This window comes from Salvelinus fontinalis, chromosome 15, assembly GCF_029448725.1.
Source record: "Salvelinus fontinalis isolate EN_2023a chromosome 15, ASM2944872v1, whole genome shotgun sequence".
NCBI lineage: Eukaryota > Metazoa > Chordata > Actinopteri > Salmoniformes > Salmonidae > Salvelinus > Salvelinus fontinalis.
In genome coordinates, this window is record NC_074679.1 from 5512134 (window position 1) to 5525860 (window position 13727).

General features: G+C 46.5%; 1 protein-coding gene across 2 annotated transcripts; it reads right to left on the reverse strand.

The window, feature by feature from the left end:
* Nucleotides 1-1686: 1686 nt before the first annotated feature.
* sav1 (salvador family WW domain containing protein 1) lies at nucleotides 1687-11613 on the reverse strand. 2 transcript variants are annotated; one of them, XM_055862523.1, is made up of 6 exons: nucleotides 11499-11613; nucleotides 10953-11045; nucleotides 8909-9394; nucleotides 4584-4854; nucleotides 2219-2362; nucleotides 1687-1957 (listed from the first exon to the last, which is right to left on the reverse strand). In XM_055862523.1, the coding sequence occupies exons 1-6, from the start codon at nucleotides 11530-11532 to the stop codon at nucleotides 1741-1743; spliced, it is 1245 nt and encodes a 414-aa protein (XP_055718498.1). In that variant the 5' UTR covers nucleotides 11533-11613; the 3' UTR covers nucleotides 1687-1740. The 2 variants fall into 2 exon arrangements, with proteins under 2 accessions (XP_055718498.1, XP_055718499.1); XM_055862524.1 differs by lacking the exons at nucleotides 10953-11045; nucleotides 11499-11613 and adding an exon at nucleotides 9523-10501.
* Nucleotides 11614-13727: the final 2114 nt, after the last annotated feature.

Consider the following 13727-nt stretch of genomic DNA (forward strand, 5'->3'; position numbering starts at 1 on the left):
TGAGGGAAAAGACAGTCTGTAAATCTTATAGATACTTATGGACATTCAAACAGGTCTTTAAGACCCTGTGATCATCTTCAGTCTTTATAAAAATAACAGATTCCATACAACAACCCAGGGCCGTGTTCAGTGGGGAACACTGTAGCAAAACTTTTTGAAAACGGAAAAACAAAATGGTTCCTTAAGTTCCGGTAGTCCCGCCATGTTTCAGTCCGTTCTTCCATTTGTTGCCTAATGAACACGACCCAGTTCTCAGATGACATTTGCTGTAAGCGACTTCAGTATAAACACATTTCTCTCTCCAGCTGGAGAATCATTTTTCTAGTCTGTCTTCATTGGAGCAGTGATGTTCTCTCATCACTGGTCCTGAATCATCACGAAGGGAGAGAGGCCTGAGTAGCCACATGATGTGAGCAGCATCTGGACATTTGGCTGATATAACGGGAGACAACATACGTTTGGTGAAGAGGCGGCGGCAATAAGGAGGTCAATCATAAAGAGATTAACCCTGACCTTCAAAGGGGCGGACTTCCTTGTTGTAGAAACCTCAAGAGGGCGGAGCTCCCTTACCATAGAAACCACCTATGGGCGGAGCTCCCTTACCATAGAAACCACCGATGGGCGGAGCTCCCTTACCATAGAAACCACCGATGGGCGGAGCTCCCTTACCATAGAAACCACCGATGGGCGGAGCTCCCTTACCATAGAAACCACCGATGGGCGGAGCTCCCTTACCATAGAAACCACCGATGGGCGGAGCTCCCTTACCATAGAAACCACCGATGGGCGGAGCTCCCTTACCATAGAAACCACCGATGGGCGGAGCTCCCTTACCATAGAAACCACCGATGGGCGGAGCTCCCTTACCATAGAAACCACCGATGGGCGGAGCTCCCTTACCATAGAAACCACCGATGGGCGGAGCTCCCTTACCATAGAAACCACCGATGGGCGGAGCTCCCTTACCATAGAAACCACCGATGGGCGGAGCTCCCTTACCATAGAAACCACCGATGGGCGGAGCTCCCTTACCATAGAAACCACCGATGGGCGGAGCTCCCTTACCATAGAAACCACCGATGGGCGGAGCTCCCTTACCATAGAAACCACCGATGGGCGGAGCTCCCTTACCATAGAAACCACCGATGGGCGGAGCTCCCTTACCATAGAAACCACCGATGGGCGGAGCTCCCTTACCATAGAAACCACCGATGGGCGGAGCTCCCTTACCATAGAAACCACCGATGGGCGGAGCTCCCTTACCATAGAAACCACCGATGGGCGGAGCTCCCTTACCATAGAAACCACCGATGGGCGGAGCTCCCTTACCATAGAAACCACCGATGGGCGGAGCTCCCTTACCATAGAAACCACCGATGGGCGGAGCTCCCTTACCATAGAAACCACCGATGGGCGGAGCTCCCTTACCATAGAAACCACCGATGGGCGGAGCTCCCTTACCATAGAAACCACCGATGGGCGGAGCTCCCTTACCATAGAAACCTCAGACGGGGCGGGACAATGGATCAGACAACTTCATATGAACAATGTAGAAAGAGTCCCAGGTCCAGCTAGCCACAGGCTCCATTCCTCTGTCCAGTCAGTTCAGGGTCATATTCATTAGTGCACACTGTAGCAACCCATTTAGGAACAAAGATATTGGACAAATTCAGGTAGGCCCCCCCCCCCCCCCCACACCACCATTTTGTCTTGTTTGCTTCTTAGTGAATGTGACCTAATTCACATGTTCCCTGTGAAGTTCTTGCCTGGCTGCTCCTGGGTGTAGCACTGCTGCCTGGGTTTCCTTTGGTCCAGCTCAGACAGCAGGGCCTGACGGTAGGCCTCGTAGGACTTGACGATGCGCTCCAGTTCCTTCATGAAGAGCAGCTTCAACATGCCCTGGTACGTGTCCAGATCCACCAGCTGGAACAGCTCCCACTTCAGGATGTGGTCATACCTGGAGCAGAAGGGAAGACAGATTGTATTTGACAACAAACATGGCTGCATGTCACAATGGTAAAATATAAAACAAAACTGGAGACACGACAGAGCTAGTGTAGATCTGGAAACTATTTTAGCAGGCTACCTAAGCATCTTAAAAAAAATCACTTATTTTACCGTTAATTAGCTGTTGCAAATCTCTTTGCTAGAAATGCACCGCCGTCTCCAAAACAGCAAGATGTCTCCAATACCGTTTTTTTTAAACGATTTTACTAACTTGAGCAGGGCGCGGGCATACACCTGTAGCCAGTCAGGGATCTCTGCCGTGTGGTATGGGTTGGCTGGTACCAGCACTGGATGGTCCCGCTCTGCTGGGCGAGGCTGGTATACAACAGGAGGGGGCTGGTCATATTGGAGCACGCTGGAAATGGGAAAAGTCCAAATAATAGAATTATAAATATATTTTAAAATGTATTCCCTTCTTGTTTTTAAAAAGGACTACAAATGAATTATGTGTCAGTGTACAACCGGAGTGGGCTGGTCATAGTGAGGAACACTGGAATAGAAGGAGGGGATTGTACAGTTACAATGAAGAAAAAACAAAACAATTACAAACATTTTACCGAGTTAGTTTATATAAAAAGGAAATCAGTCAATTAAATAAATTCATTAGGCCCTAATCTATGGATTTTACATGACTGGGAATACAGATATACATCTGTTGGTCACTGATAAAAAAATAAACATTAATGTACATTAGGGGAGTTGATCAGAAAACTAGTCAGTATCTGGTGTGACCACCATTTGCCTCATGCAGCACGACACATCTCCTTCACATAGAGTTGATCAGGCTGTTGATTGTGGCCTGTGGAATGGTGTCCCACGGTGTGAAGTTGCTGGATATTGGCGGGAACTGTAATGCTCTGTCATACATGGTTATCCAGAGCATCCCAAACATGCTGAGTAGGTGACGTGTCTGGTGAGTATGCAAGCCATGGAAGAACTGGGACATTTTCAGCTTCCAGGAATTGTGTACACATCCTTGCGACATGGGGCTGTGCATTATCATGCTGAACACATGAGGTGATGGCAGCGGATGAATGGCACGACAATGGGCCTCAGGATCTCGTCACGGTATCTGTGAATTCAAATTGCCGTCGATAAAATGCAATTGAGCTTGTTGTCTGTAGTTTATGCCTGCCCATACCATAACCTCACTGCCACCATGGGTCACTCTGTTCACAATGTTATCAGCAAACCACTCGCCCACACAACACCATACACACCGTCTACCATCTGCCCGGTACAGTTGAAATGTGGATTCATCCATAAAGAGGACACTTCTCCAGCGTGCCAATGGCCATGAAATGTGAGCATTTTCTCACTGAAGTCAGTTACAATGCAGAACTACAGTCGGGTCAAGACCCTGGTGAGGACGACGAGAACGCAGATGAGCTTCCCTGAGACGGTTTCTGACAGTTTGTGCAGAAATTCTTTGATTGTGCAAACCCACAGTTTAATTAGCTGTCCGGGTGTCTGGTCTCAGACCATACCGCAGATGAAAAATACAGATGTAGAGGTCCTGGACTGGCATGGTTACACGTGGTCTGCGGTTGTGAGGCCAGTTGGACGTACTGCAAAATTCTCTAAAAATTCTCTAAAGCGGCTTAACAGTTCTGGTGGACATTCCTGCAGTCAGCATGCCAAATGCGCTCTCCCTCAACTTGAGACATCTTTGGCATTGTGTTACATGTCAAAGATGTACATGTTACATGTAACAAACAGCACATTTGAGAGTGGCCCTTTTGTCCCTAGCACAAGGTGCACCTGTGTAATGATCATACTGTTTAATCAGCTTCTTGATATGCCACACCTGTCAGGTAGATGGTTTATCTTGGCAAAGGAGAAATGCTCACTAACAGGGATGGAAACAAATTTGTGCAATACATTTGAGAGAAATAAGCTTTTTGTGTGTATGGAACATTTCTGGGATCATTTATTTAATCTCATGAAAAATGGGACCTACACTTTACATGTTGCGTTTATATTCTTGTTCAGTGTAGTATTGGCAGAGGCTAGGAGTCAAGTTACAATAGCAGAATAAAATTGACTGAAAAAAGTCTCACTTTTTAAAATGACTGAATACCAAATGTGTGCCAGTGTGAGTTTCCCTTAGGTACAGATCTGGGATAGGTGTCCCCTGCTCCAATCCTAACCATTAGTGACAAAAATGACAAACTGACCCGAGATCAGTGTCAAAGGGAAACTTTATCTTACACCGTGTATCTCTGTCTCTCTAAAACGCTACCTAGGGACACAGGGGTGGAGTATCTGTCTCTACAGTCTACCTAGGGGCACAGGGGTGGAGTATCTCTGTCTCTACAGTCTACCTAGGGGCACAGGGGTGGAGTATCTCTGTCTCTACAGTCTACCTAGGGGCACAGGGGTGGAGTATCTCTGTCTCTACAGTCTACCTAGGAGCACAGGGGTGGAGTATCTCTGTCTCTACAGTCTACCAACGGGCACAGGGGTGGAGTATCTCTGTCTCTACAGCCTACCTAGGAGCACAGGGGTAGAGTATCTCTGTCTCTACAGTCTACCTAGGAGCACAGGGGTAGAGTATCTCTGTCTCTACAGCCTACCTAGGAGCACAGGGGTGTCTATACTGAGCCCCCTTGTTGAGGTGGTCTACGTAGTAGGGTCCAAACTCAGCCGACTCCACCTTCTCCCAGCCAGGGGGCAGACCCTCCCTCTCCAGGGGGTGGGACCAGTGGGTGGTGTTGGTGTTGTGGTCGATGTAGTACTTCCTGCCTCTAATGGTCCAGTCTACCGTCCAACCACAGGGCAGGGAGTGGTCTTCACAGCTCAGACTGGACAGGTTCCCCAGAGACTTGGCCTGCATTCGACCGATACCTGAGGGGAGGAGTTCGATACCTTAAACCTTCAGAGGATGGCTGGCCGGTCAAACAAATGGGTCGTGTCCCAAATGGCACCCTATTCCCTATGTAGTGCACTACTTTTGTCAAGAGCCCCATGGGAATAGGGTGCCACTTGGGACATACCCTTAAAAACCCTAAACCTTCAAGTATCCTGTAGTAAAACCTGCTGCCAGGCCCTGGTACCGTCCTGTAGTAAAACCTGCTGCCAGGCCCTGGTACCGTCCTGTAGTAAAACCTGCTGCCAGGCCCTGGTACCGTCCTGTAGTAAAACCTGCTGCCAGGCCCTGGTACCGTCCTGTAGTAAAACCTGCTGCCAGGCCCTGGTACCGTCCTGTAGTAAAACCTGCTGCCAGGCCCTGGTACCGTCCTGTAGTAAAACCTGCCGCCAGGCCCTGGTACCGTCCTGTAGTAAAACCTGCCGCCAGGCCCTGGTACCGTCCTGTAGTAAAACCTGCCGCCAGGCCCTGGTACCGTCCTGTAGTAAAACCTGCCGCCAGGCCCTGGTACCGTCCTGTAGTAAAACCTGCCGCCAGGCCCTGGTACCGTCCTGTAGTAAAACCTGCCGCCAGGCCCTGGTACCGTCCTGTAGTAAAACCTGCCGCCAGGCCCTGGTACCGTCCTGTAGTAAAACCTGCCGCCAGGCCCTGGTACCGTCCTGTAGTAAAACCTGCCGCCAGGCCCTGGTACCGTCCTGTAGTAAAACCTGCCGCCAGGCCCTGGTACCGTCCTGTAGTAAAACCTGCCGCCAGGCCCTGGTACCGTCCTGTAGTAAAACCTGCCGCCAGGCCCTGGTACCGTCCTGTAGTAAAACCTGCCGCCAGGCCCTGGTACCGTCCTGTAGTAAAACCTGTTGCCAGGCCCTGGTACCGTCCTGTAGTAAAACCTGCCGCCAGGCCCTGGTACCGTCCTGTAGTAAAACCTGCCGCCAGGCCCTGGTACCGTCCTGTAGTAAAACCTGCTGCCAGGCCCTGGTACCGTCCTGTAGTAAAACCTGCTGCCAGGCCCTGGTACCGTCCTGTAGTAAAACCTGCCGCCAGGCCCTGGTACCGTCCTGTAGTAAAACCTGCCGCCAGGCCCTGGTACCGTCCTGTAGTAAAACCTGCTGCCAGGCCCTGGTACCGTCCTGTAGTAAAACCTGTTGCCAGGCCCTGGTACCGTCCTGTAGTAAAACCTGCCAGGCCCTGGTACGGCTATAGCCAACTATCATTGCCTGACCCATACCTGACCCTGTGCTGCTGTCAGCCTCTCATCTAGGGTGTCTGCATGTCTGTTCTAGTCTATTCTTTACTATTATATACACTATGTCTCTATGAGGAAAGAGTAGGGGACAGCATCCATTTATAGGGGGAGGAATCGTGTCCTCTGGGGACAGCATCCATTTATAGGAGGAGGAATCATGTCCTCTGGGGACAGCATCCATTTATAGAGTAAACACATCCACTCCTATTTAAAACAGACATTCTGACACACCAATTGTACAAACACTAAACACAGCGTTGTTGCTGATCCTAGATATACTACTCCCTCACACACACACACACACACCACACACACACACACACTGATCCCTCCCTCCCTCCCTCCCACACAGAGTGATGTGTTACCCACTTCTCTTGATGAATGGTAGGAAATGGGAGAGTACATTTATTCAATGGACAGGAAGGCCGAGGCAGAAATCTGAGCTCAAATTCAAACAGAGCTTATGTCTGTCCTTTCTCCTGAAGCGTGCACGCCTCTCCACACAAAAAACCCATTGGATTGTTGGAAGCATAGGCCAGAGCCCACGTTGGCCCACCATTTATACACTACATTACCAAAATTATGTGGACACCTGGCTTGCAGTCGGCGTTCCAATTCATCCCAAAGGTGTTCGATGGGAGGTTGAGGTCAGGGCTCTGTACAGGCCAGTCAAGTTTATACACACCGATCGACAAACCATTTCTGTACGGACCTCGCTTTGTGCATGGTCATGTTGAAACAGGAAAGGGTCTTCCCCAAACTGTTGCCACAAAGTTGGAAGCACAGAATCGTCTAGAATGTCATTGTATGCTGTAGCGTTAAGATTTCCCTTCACTGGAACTAAGGGGACTAGCCCAAACCATGAAAAACAGCCCCAGACCATTATTCCTCCACCAAACTTTACAGTTAGCACTACGCATTAGGGCAAGTAGCATTCTCCTGGCATCCGCCAAACCCAGAATCGTCCGTCTGACTGCCAGATGGTGAAGCGTGATTCATCACTCCAGAGAATGTGTTTCCACTGCTCCAGAGTCCAATGGCGGTGAGCTTTACACCACTCCAGCCGACGCTCGGCATTGTGCATGGTGATCTTAGGCTTGTGTGCGGCTGCTCGGCCATGGAAACCCATTTCATGAAGCTCCCAACGAACAGTTCTTGTGCTGACGTTGCTTCCAGAAGCAGTTCGGAACTCGATAGTGAGCGTTACAACTGAGCACAGACGATTTTCCCGCGCTTTAGCACGCAGCGGTCTCGTTCTGTGAACATGTGTGACCTACCACTTTGAGGCTGAGTCATTACTCTTAGATGTTTCCACTTCACAATAACAGCACTTACAGTTGACTAAGGCAGCTCTAGCAGGACCAGGGCAGCTCTAGCAGGGCCAGGGCAGCTCTAGCAGGGCCAGGGCAGCTCTAGCAGGAATGTGTCCATGTTCTCTACACTGACAACACCACCAACGTCCCCCCTGATGCACCAGTGGGAATTTACATCAAGACTCACATTCTAGAGTCTATTGAAGTAACGTGTGTATAAATGTCATGTGAGGCTCTTTTGCACACCAGTATCTCTACTTGCACATGATCATCTGATGATTTATCACTCCAGTGTTAATCTGCTAAATTGTAATTATTCGATTTATTGCCTACCTCATGCCTTTTGCACACATTGTATATAGATTCTCTTTTTTTTCTACCATGTTATTGACTTGTTTATTGTTTACTCCATGTGTAACTCTGTGTTGTTGTCTGTTCACACTGCTATGCTTTATCTTGGCCAGGTCGCAGTTGCAAATGAGAACTTGTTCTCAACTAGCCTACCTAGATAAATAAAGGTGAAATAAAAAAAATACAAATGTGTTTAACACAGAGAAGACAAGTAATAGGCAACAGATGACTTGAGGCAGTCCCACTCCCATCTGCAAATAACTAGTTTGTAGTGAGACTGTTTTTGAAGATACAAAAAGTGAAGTGTATTGAACCGACACCGCCCCTTTCGCTTAAGGCTCTATCTAAACTAAAAACAAGGATTTGCTCGTTGAGCAGCCGGAAACACAGTAGCAACAAACACTTATTTTAACAACGGTTCCTCAGATGTGTTTAACTGGTTACACTATAGCGCCGTAGCCAACGCATTCATTCTCACACGGAGGAGCGGCAGTCCAGGAATGACGCTGTGGATATGTAGCCTAGTCACCACATCCAATAAGCAAGGGTACCTCCCTACTGGCACCAGTTCACCTATAAAGCCCCAACTCTACCTACATGTACATATTACCTCGACTAACCTGTACCCCTACCTACATGTACATATTACCTCGACTAACCGGTGCCCCCGCACATCGACTCTGTACCAGTACCCCCTGGTATATAGCCTCCACATCGACTCTGTACCAGTACCCCCTGGTATATAGCCTCGCTGTTATTATTCTACTGCTGCTCTTTAATAACTTGTTACTTGTATTTCTTAATCGTACTGCATTGTTGGTTAAGGGCTCATAAGCATTTCACATTTGGTGCATGTGACTAATAAAATTTGTTAGGCCACTACTTTTGACCAAGGCTCATAGTGCACAAGTGTAGAGCCCTACCAGCACCACCTTCATAGCATTATAACTCACATTCTAAAGACAATTCCAAGCCTTTGTCATCATTTTGTTCTTGTTAACTAAACTACCATGCTATCTAATTAACAAGTCCTTATAAGACATTTCGTCAATATTAAATTGGTTCAACTGATTTGACTATTATGACTACGGATATTGACTTGAGTAAGACATTTTTATGTTTTACCTGCTGCCGGTCTGTTGGGGGCCGGGGGAGTGTGTTGTGGTGGTGGTAGGCTTTGATGTTCATAGTATCCATTGTCCTCATGTAAGTGATCAGGGGCTCTGAGGTGCTGATGTGGCCGAGGGAGTCTCTGCTGCTGCTGGCTGTCGTAGTAAGGCTCCGGAGTCAGGGGATAGTAGAGCCCAGCATCCGCATTCTCAGACATGGCGCTCACGTCTGTGAGGAAGGACTGTGAGGAGCCTCCGTACTCCTGGGTTATATCCCCCAGGCTTCCAGGTAGGTACGGAGGGGCTGACATCCGATGGCGTCCCCGCAGAGCCGCCTCGTGGGGTGGCCTCCGCACAGGGGAACGTAGGAAGCTCTTGTTGCCGGCCAACACAGGCTCAGGTCCCACGGGATGGGATGAAGGTCCTGGGCCAGGCTCTGGCAGAGGGACCTCGGTGCGTCTGGGGATAGTGGGTCCATGTCGGATGAATGAGGGCATGAGCTCTGAAACAGAACCAACACGTGTATGTCAAGACAAAGGATGCTACTAACTATCGTCCAAAAGATGGCTGACTGGGTATTCTACAATATATTGTAATTACTTCGCCACCATGGCCCATTTATTGCCTTACCTCATTTGCACACATTGTATATAGATTTTCTTCAACTGTATCATTGAATGTCTGTTTTGTTTATTCCATGTGTAACTGTTGTTGAATGTGTCGAACTGCTCTGCTTTATCTTGGCCTGGTCGCAGTTGTAAATGACAACTTGTTCTCAACTGGCCTACCCGGTTAAATAAATAAAATTAACTTACCAATACACCAAATCTGATTAAAAAAAATATTGCAACCTTCCAGGAATATGTTCATGTTCTCTACACTGAAAATAACACTGAATCAGACTACATCTATTCTACAGGTCATAATAACTTAGCTAGGTAGTTAGCATGTAGCACAACAAACCATATTTTGACATTTAGATGGCTAGCTAACTATGCTATGGATATTTAGCGCATACAGAAACAAAAAGGTTAGTCAACACTCCAGCAATATCTTTACATTGGTGGGTAACGAAAGTAAATGGAAGCCTGTCACATAACAAAATCAGGGGGGAATCCACAATGGATGGATGGATGTAGAGATACAGGACTTTGAGAAGAAGGTTCAATAGACGCATGTAACGCTATGGACCAGAGCTAGCTACATATCTCAACTTTGGCTAACGCTAGCAAGCTAGACGCTAGTCAGCCATGCAAAAGCCACAATAACTATTAGATAGTAGAATACCGTTTAACCAAATGTGTTATACTTGGGTATCATATGACCTAAAACGTGTGAATTGTTAAAAAAAAACAACGTGTTTTTACGAAGAGACATTGCTAGCACTAGCCGGCTCCCACCCGGTTACTCATTTCATATGTATAAGTTACTGTATTTTAGTCTATGCCATTCCGACATTGCTCGTCCTAATGTTTATATATTTCTTAATTCCATTATTTTACTTTTAGATGTGTGTATTGTTTGTTGTGAATTGTGAGATATTTCTGCACTGCTGGAGACAGGAACACAGTCATTTCGCTGGTGGGTATAATGTGTGTTACTTTCCAACAGGAATCAGTTCCAAAAACTTCGTAAATTACACGGTTGCCAACAAACAACGCATACAAAATGGTATAGCGACAGAATACGATACCGGGTAGGGAGTGGGCTAATTAATTACGTTTCTCACTCGCCATGTTTATTCCGAAAAAATGTCTGTCCTCACTCTGGTAGCCTATGGACAAACATTAAGAATAAACTACGTGATGAGTTGATGCATATTCGGCAGTTATTTAGCTAATGTTAGGTGAATTGTTCACGCTACTTTATGCGTTGTTTGTTGGCAACCTTGTCCTTTACGAAGTTTTTGGAAGATTCCTGTTGAAATGTTCCACAAATTATACCCACCCGCATTACGCTACACCCGCATTACGCTACACCCTCAATGACATCTGCTAAATATGTGTATGTGACCAATACAATTTGGCTAGATAACAAACTAGCGAATTTAGCCAACTTACTTTTCAGGAGTGGTGATGTCTCCTTCACATATTTCCCACGTACCTCGGCTGGTTTCGACGCTTCGTTTGTACTTTTCTTTCTTGGAAGCATAACTCAAACAAAGGAGACATCAATGCAATGTGAGAAACTCGTACAAAGTTCCCCAAAACTACCAGAGTCCCTTCCAATCTGCAGCGTGTACATTTTCGCTAGTTAGCGCTGGCTACGGACTTGATTAATTAGCTTGACACTTGTTATTTTTCTGGTAATTTAGACAAAAGCCAAAACAGAACGATTGCTTGTATCAACTAACGTTAGCAAGTTACGCTGAAGTAAACTGTTTTCGCCCAGTTAAAAAAAATCTGATTTTTTTTCTCCAAGGCACTTGAAGTCAGCTGTTTTTCTATTCAGTGCGTTTATCCAGCACCCAGCCCATGTCATCACATCACCAAAACTGCTCAACGCCTCTACAAGTCATTCTAGCCAGCCCGCGGAGGGTTGTGGGATAGGAATGGTAGATTGTCACATTTTGAACAAAGATTTGTATAAATATATACACTACTTACTAACTTCGTCCCCTTGTTCTGTGATATGAAGCATTTCCAAATTAACCAGTGGTCCAAAGCAGCCCAACAACCCCCTTCTCAAAAGTCAGTTTTAAAAAGATTTCCCTGCTGAAAATAAACCTAAAAATATCCAACCATATGAGACTGGGCTGTCATTTAAAGCTGGGACAAACAGTCACAAGGTCAAGACCCATTGGATTAGCATGGGAAGGTTGATGTGTTGTTTTCTTCTGCTTCCTATCATTGCTGAGGGATGTGTCAACTGATACCCTATTCCTTTTATACTGCACAACTTTTGACCAGGACGTATAGGGTGCCATTTTGGACACACATTGAGATGCATTGAACATACACTGAGATGCATTGAACATAAGAAAATCACAAGGAATCCATACAGCTTTGATTCTTAGTGTGTAACCTGAGTGAGAATTGTGCTCTTGGTAACTAAAGGTTATAATATAAACACAGGGTGATTCTGAAATGGCACCCTATTCCCTATATAGTGTACTACTGGCACCCTATTCCCTATATAGTGTACTATTGGCACCCTATTCACTATATAGTGCTCTACTGGCACCCTATTCCCTATATAGTGCACTACTGGCACCCTATTCCCTATATAGTGCACTATTGGCACCCTATTCACTATATAGTGTACTATTGGCACCCTATTCACTATATAGTGCTCTACTGGCACCCTATTCCCTATATAGTGCACTACTGGCACCCTATTCCCTATATAGTGCTCTACTGGCACCCTATTCCCTATATAGTGCTCTACTGGCACCCTATTCACTATTTTGTGACGACCCTCCCACTCTGTCTGCCGTATTCTTTGTCTTTGCTCTTGTTTTCCTTATTTGGATGTCGATGGGCGGAGCTGTGAGGGTCGTCAGCGACATGGGACACACCTGGGATCGGGTGGGACCTCCTCCCATTCATGGAGGAGACTCTCCATGCAGACACACTGATATATTTTGGTTGTGGCATTTTTTTTGTGTGGCCACTTTTGTTTGTTTGTTTGTTTGTTTGTTTGTTTTGGCTTGCTTGTTTGCATTGGAACCTTTTAACACCCCTCATTATCACATTTATGCACACGACCACTCACTTACACTACTGATTACTGACTATACACACCATTGTTAATTGTATTTAGTTTACTTCAGTTAATAAATATATTTTGTTATTCCTTATCTCCACATTGTCTCCACTATATAGTGCTCTACTGGCACCCTATTCCCTATATAGTGCACTATTGGCACCCTATTCCCTATAGTGCACTATTGGCACCCTATTCCTTATATAGTGCACTACTGGCACCCTATTCCTTATATAGTGCTCTTACTGGCACCCTATTCCCTATATAGTGCACTACTGACACCCTATTCCCTATATAGTGCTTGATGAGAACGGCTCATAGAGGCAAGGGTCTATCGCCTGTTTCCGTAGTGTGAGGCAGCATGACGTACAAGTACCCCCCCTGGACATGACGCTAGTCCATCGCAGGGCCTTGCCCACAATCTACTGTCCCTCTGTACAAGAACAATACAACATCAACCAAACACTGAATATGAAAAGGAGATCCACTCAAACCAAATAGCTTCCCTTTATTCACAAAATGCCTTTATTTCCTGTAAAAAACAATCTCAGTCATTCCCTCTTTAGTAGTAGTGTTTATAACATCACTTTGTGGTCCAATAGCAGCTGTTGTTGGAGCCACATTCCTCTTCACAAAAATGTCAGGACTTCAATAGGAACTTGGGATGTTTTCAATGTGGACAGCGGCAGTAGGGAATACAATACTCTCTGGGACAATGGCAGTAGGGAATACAATAGTCTCTGGGACAACGGCAGTAGGGAATACAATAGTCTCTGGGACAACGGCAGTAGGGAATACAATAGTCTCTGGGACAACGGCAGTAGGGAATACAATAGTCTCTGGGACAACGGCAGTAGGGAATACAATAGTCTCTGGGACAACGGCAGTAGGGAATACAATAGTCTCTGGGACAACGGCAGTAGGGAATACAATAGTCTCTGGGACAACGGCAGTAGGGAATACAATAGTCTCTGGGACAACGGCATTAGGGAGAATACAATAGCCAACACTGCTAGCTAGCCAACTTCTACCGAATAGCAGCACTGTAGAAACTTACATTACAACGGGACGACTTGATTAGCGTAGTGTTAGCTAGTTGTCTTTGCTGTCCTTGTATCCATGATAATTGT

Bases quoted from the DNA above. Each gene is read 5' to 3' on its own strand.
- sav1 (XM_055862523.1), bottom strand. From the start codon at position 11,532: ATGCTTCATATCACAGAACAAGGGGACGAAGTTA. The intron at 4,855-8,908 runs GTAAAACATAAA...TCCTCCCCTCAG, and splicing joins CCCCAACAGACCGGCAGCAG to GTATCGGTCGAATGCAGGCC. The intron at 1,958-2,218 runs GTTAGTAAAATC...CTTCTGCTCCAG, and splicing joins TATGCCCGCGCCCTGCTCAA to GTATGACCACATCCTGAAGT.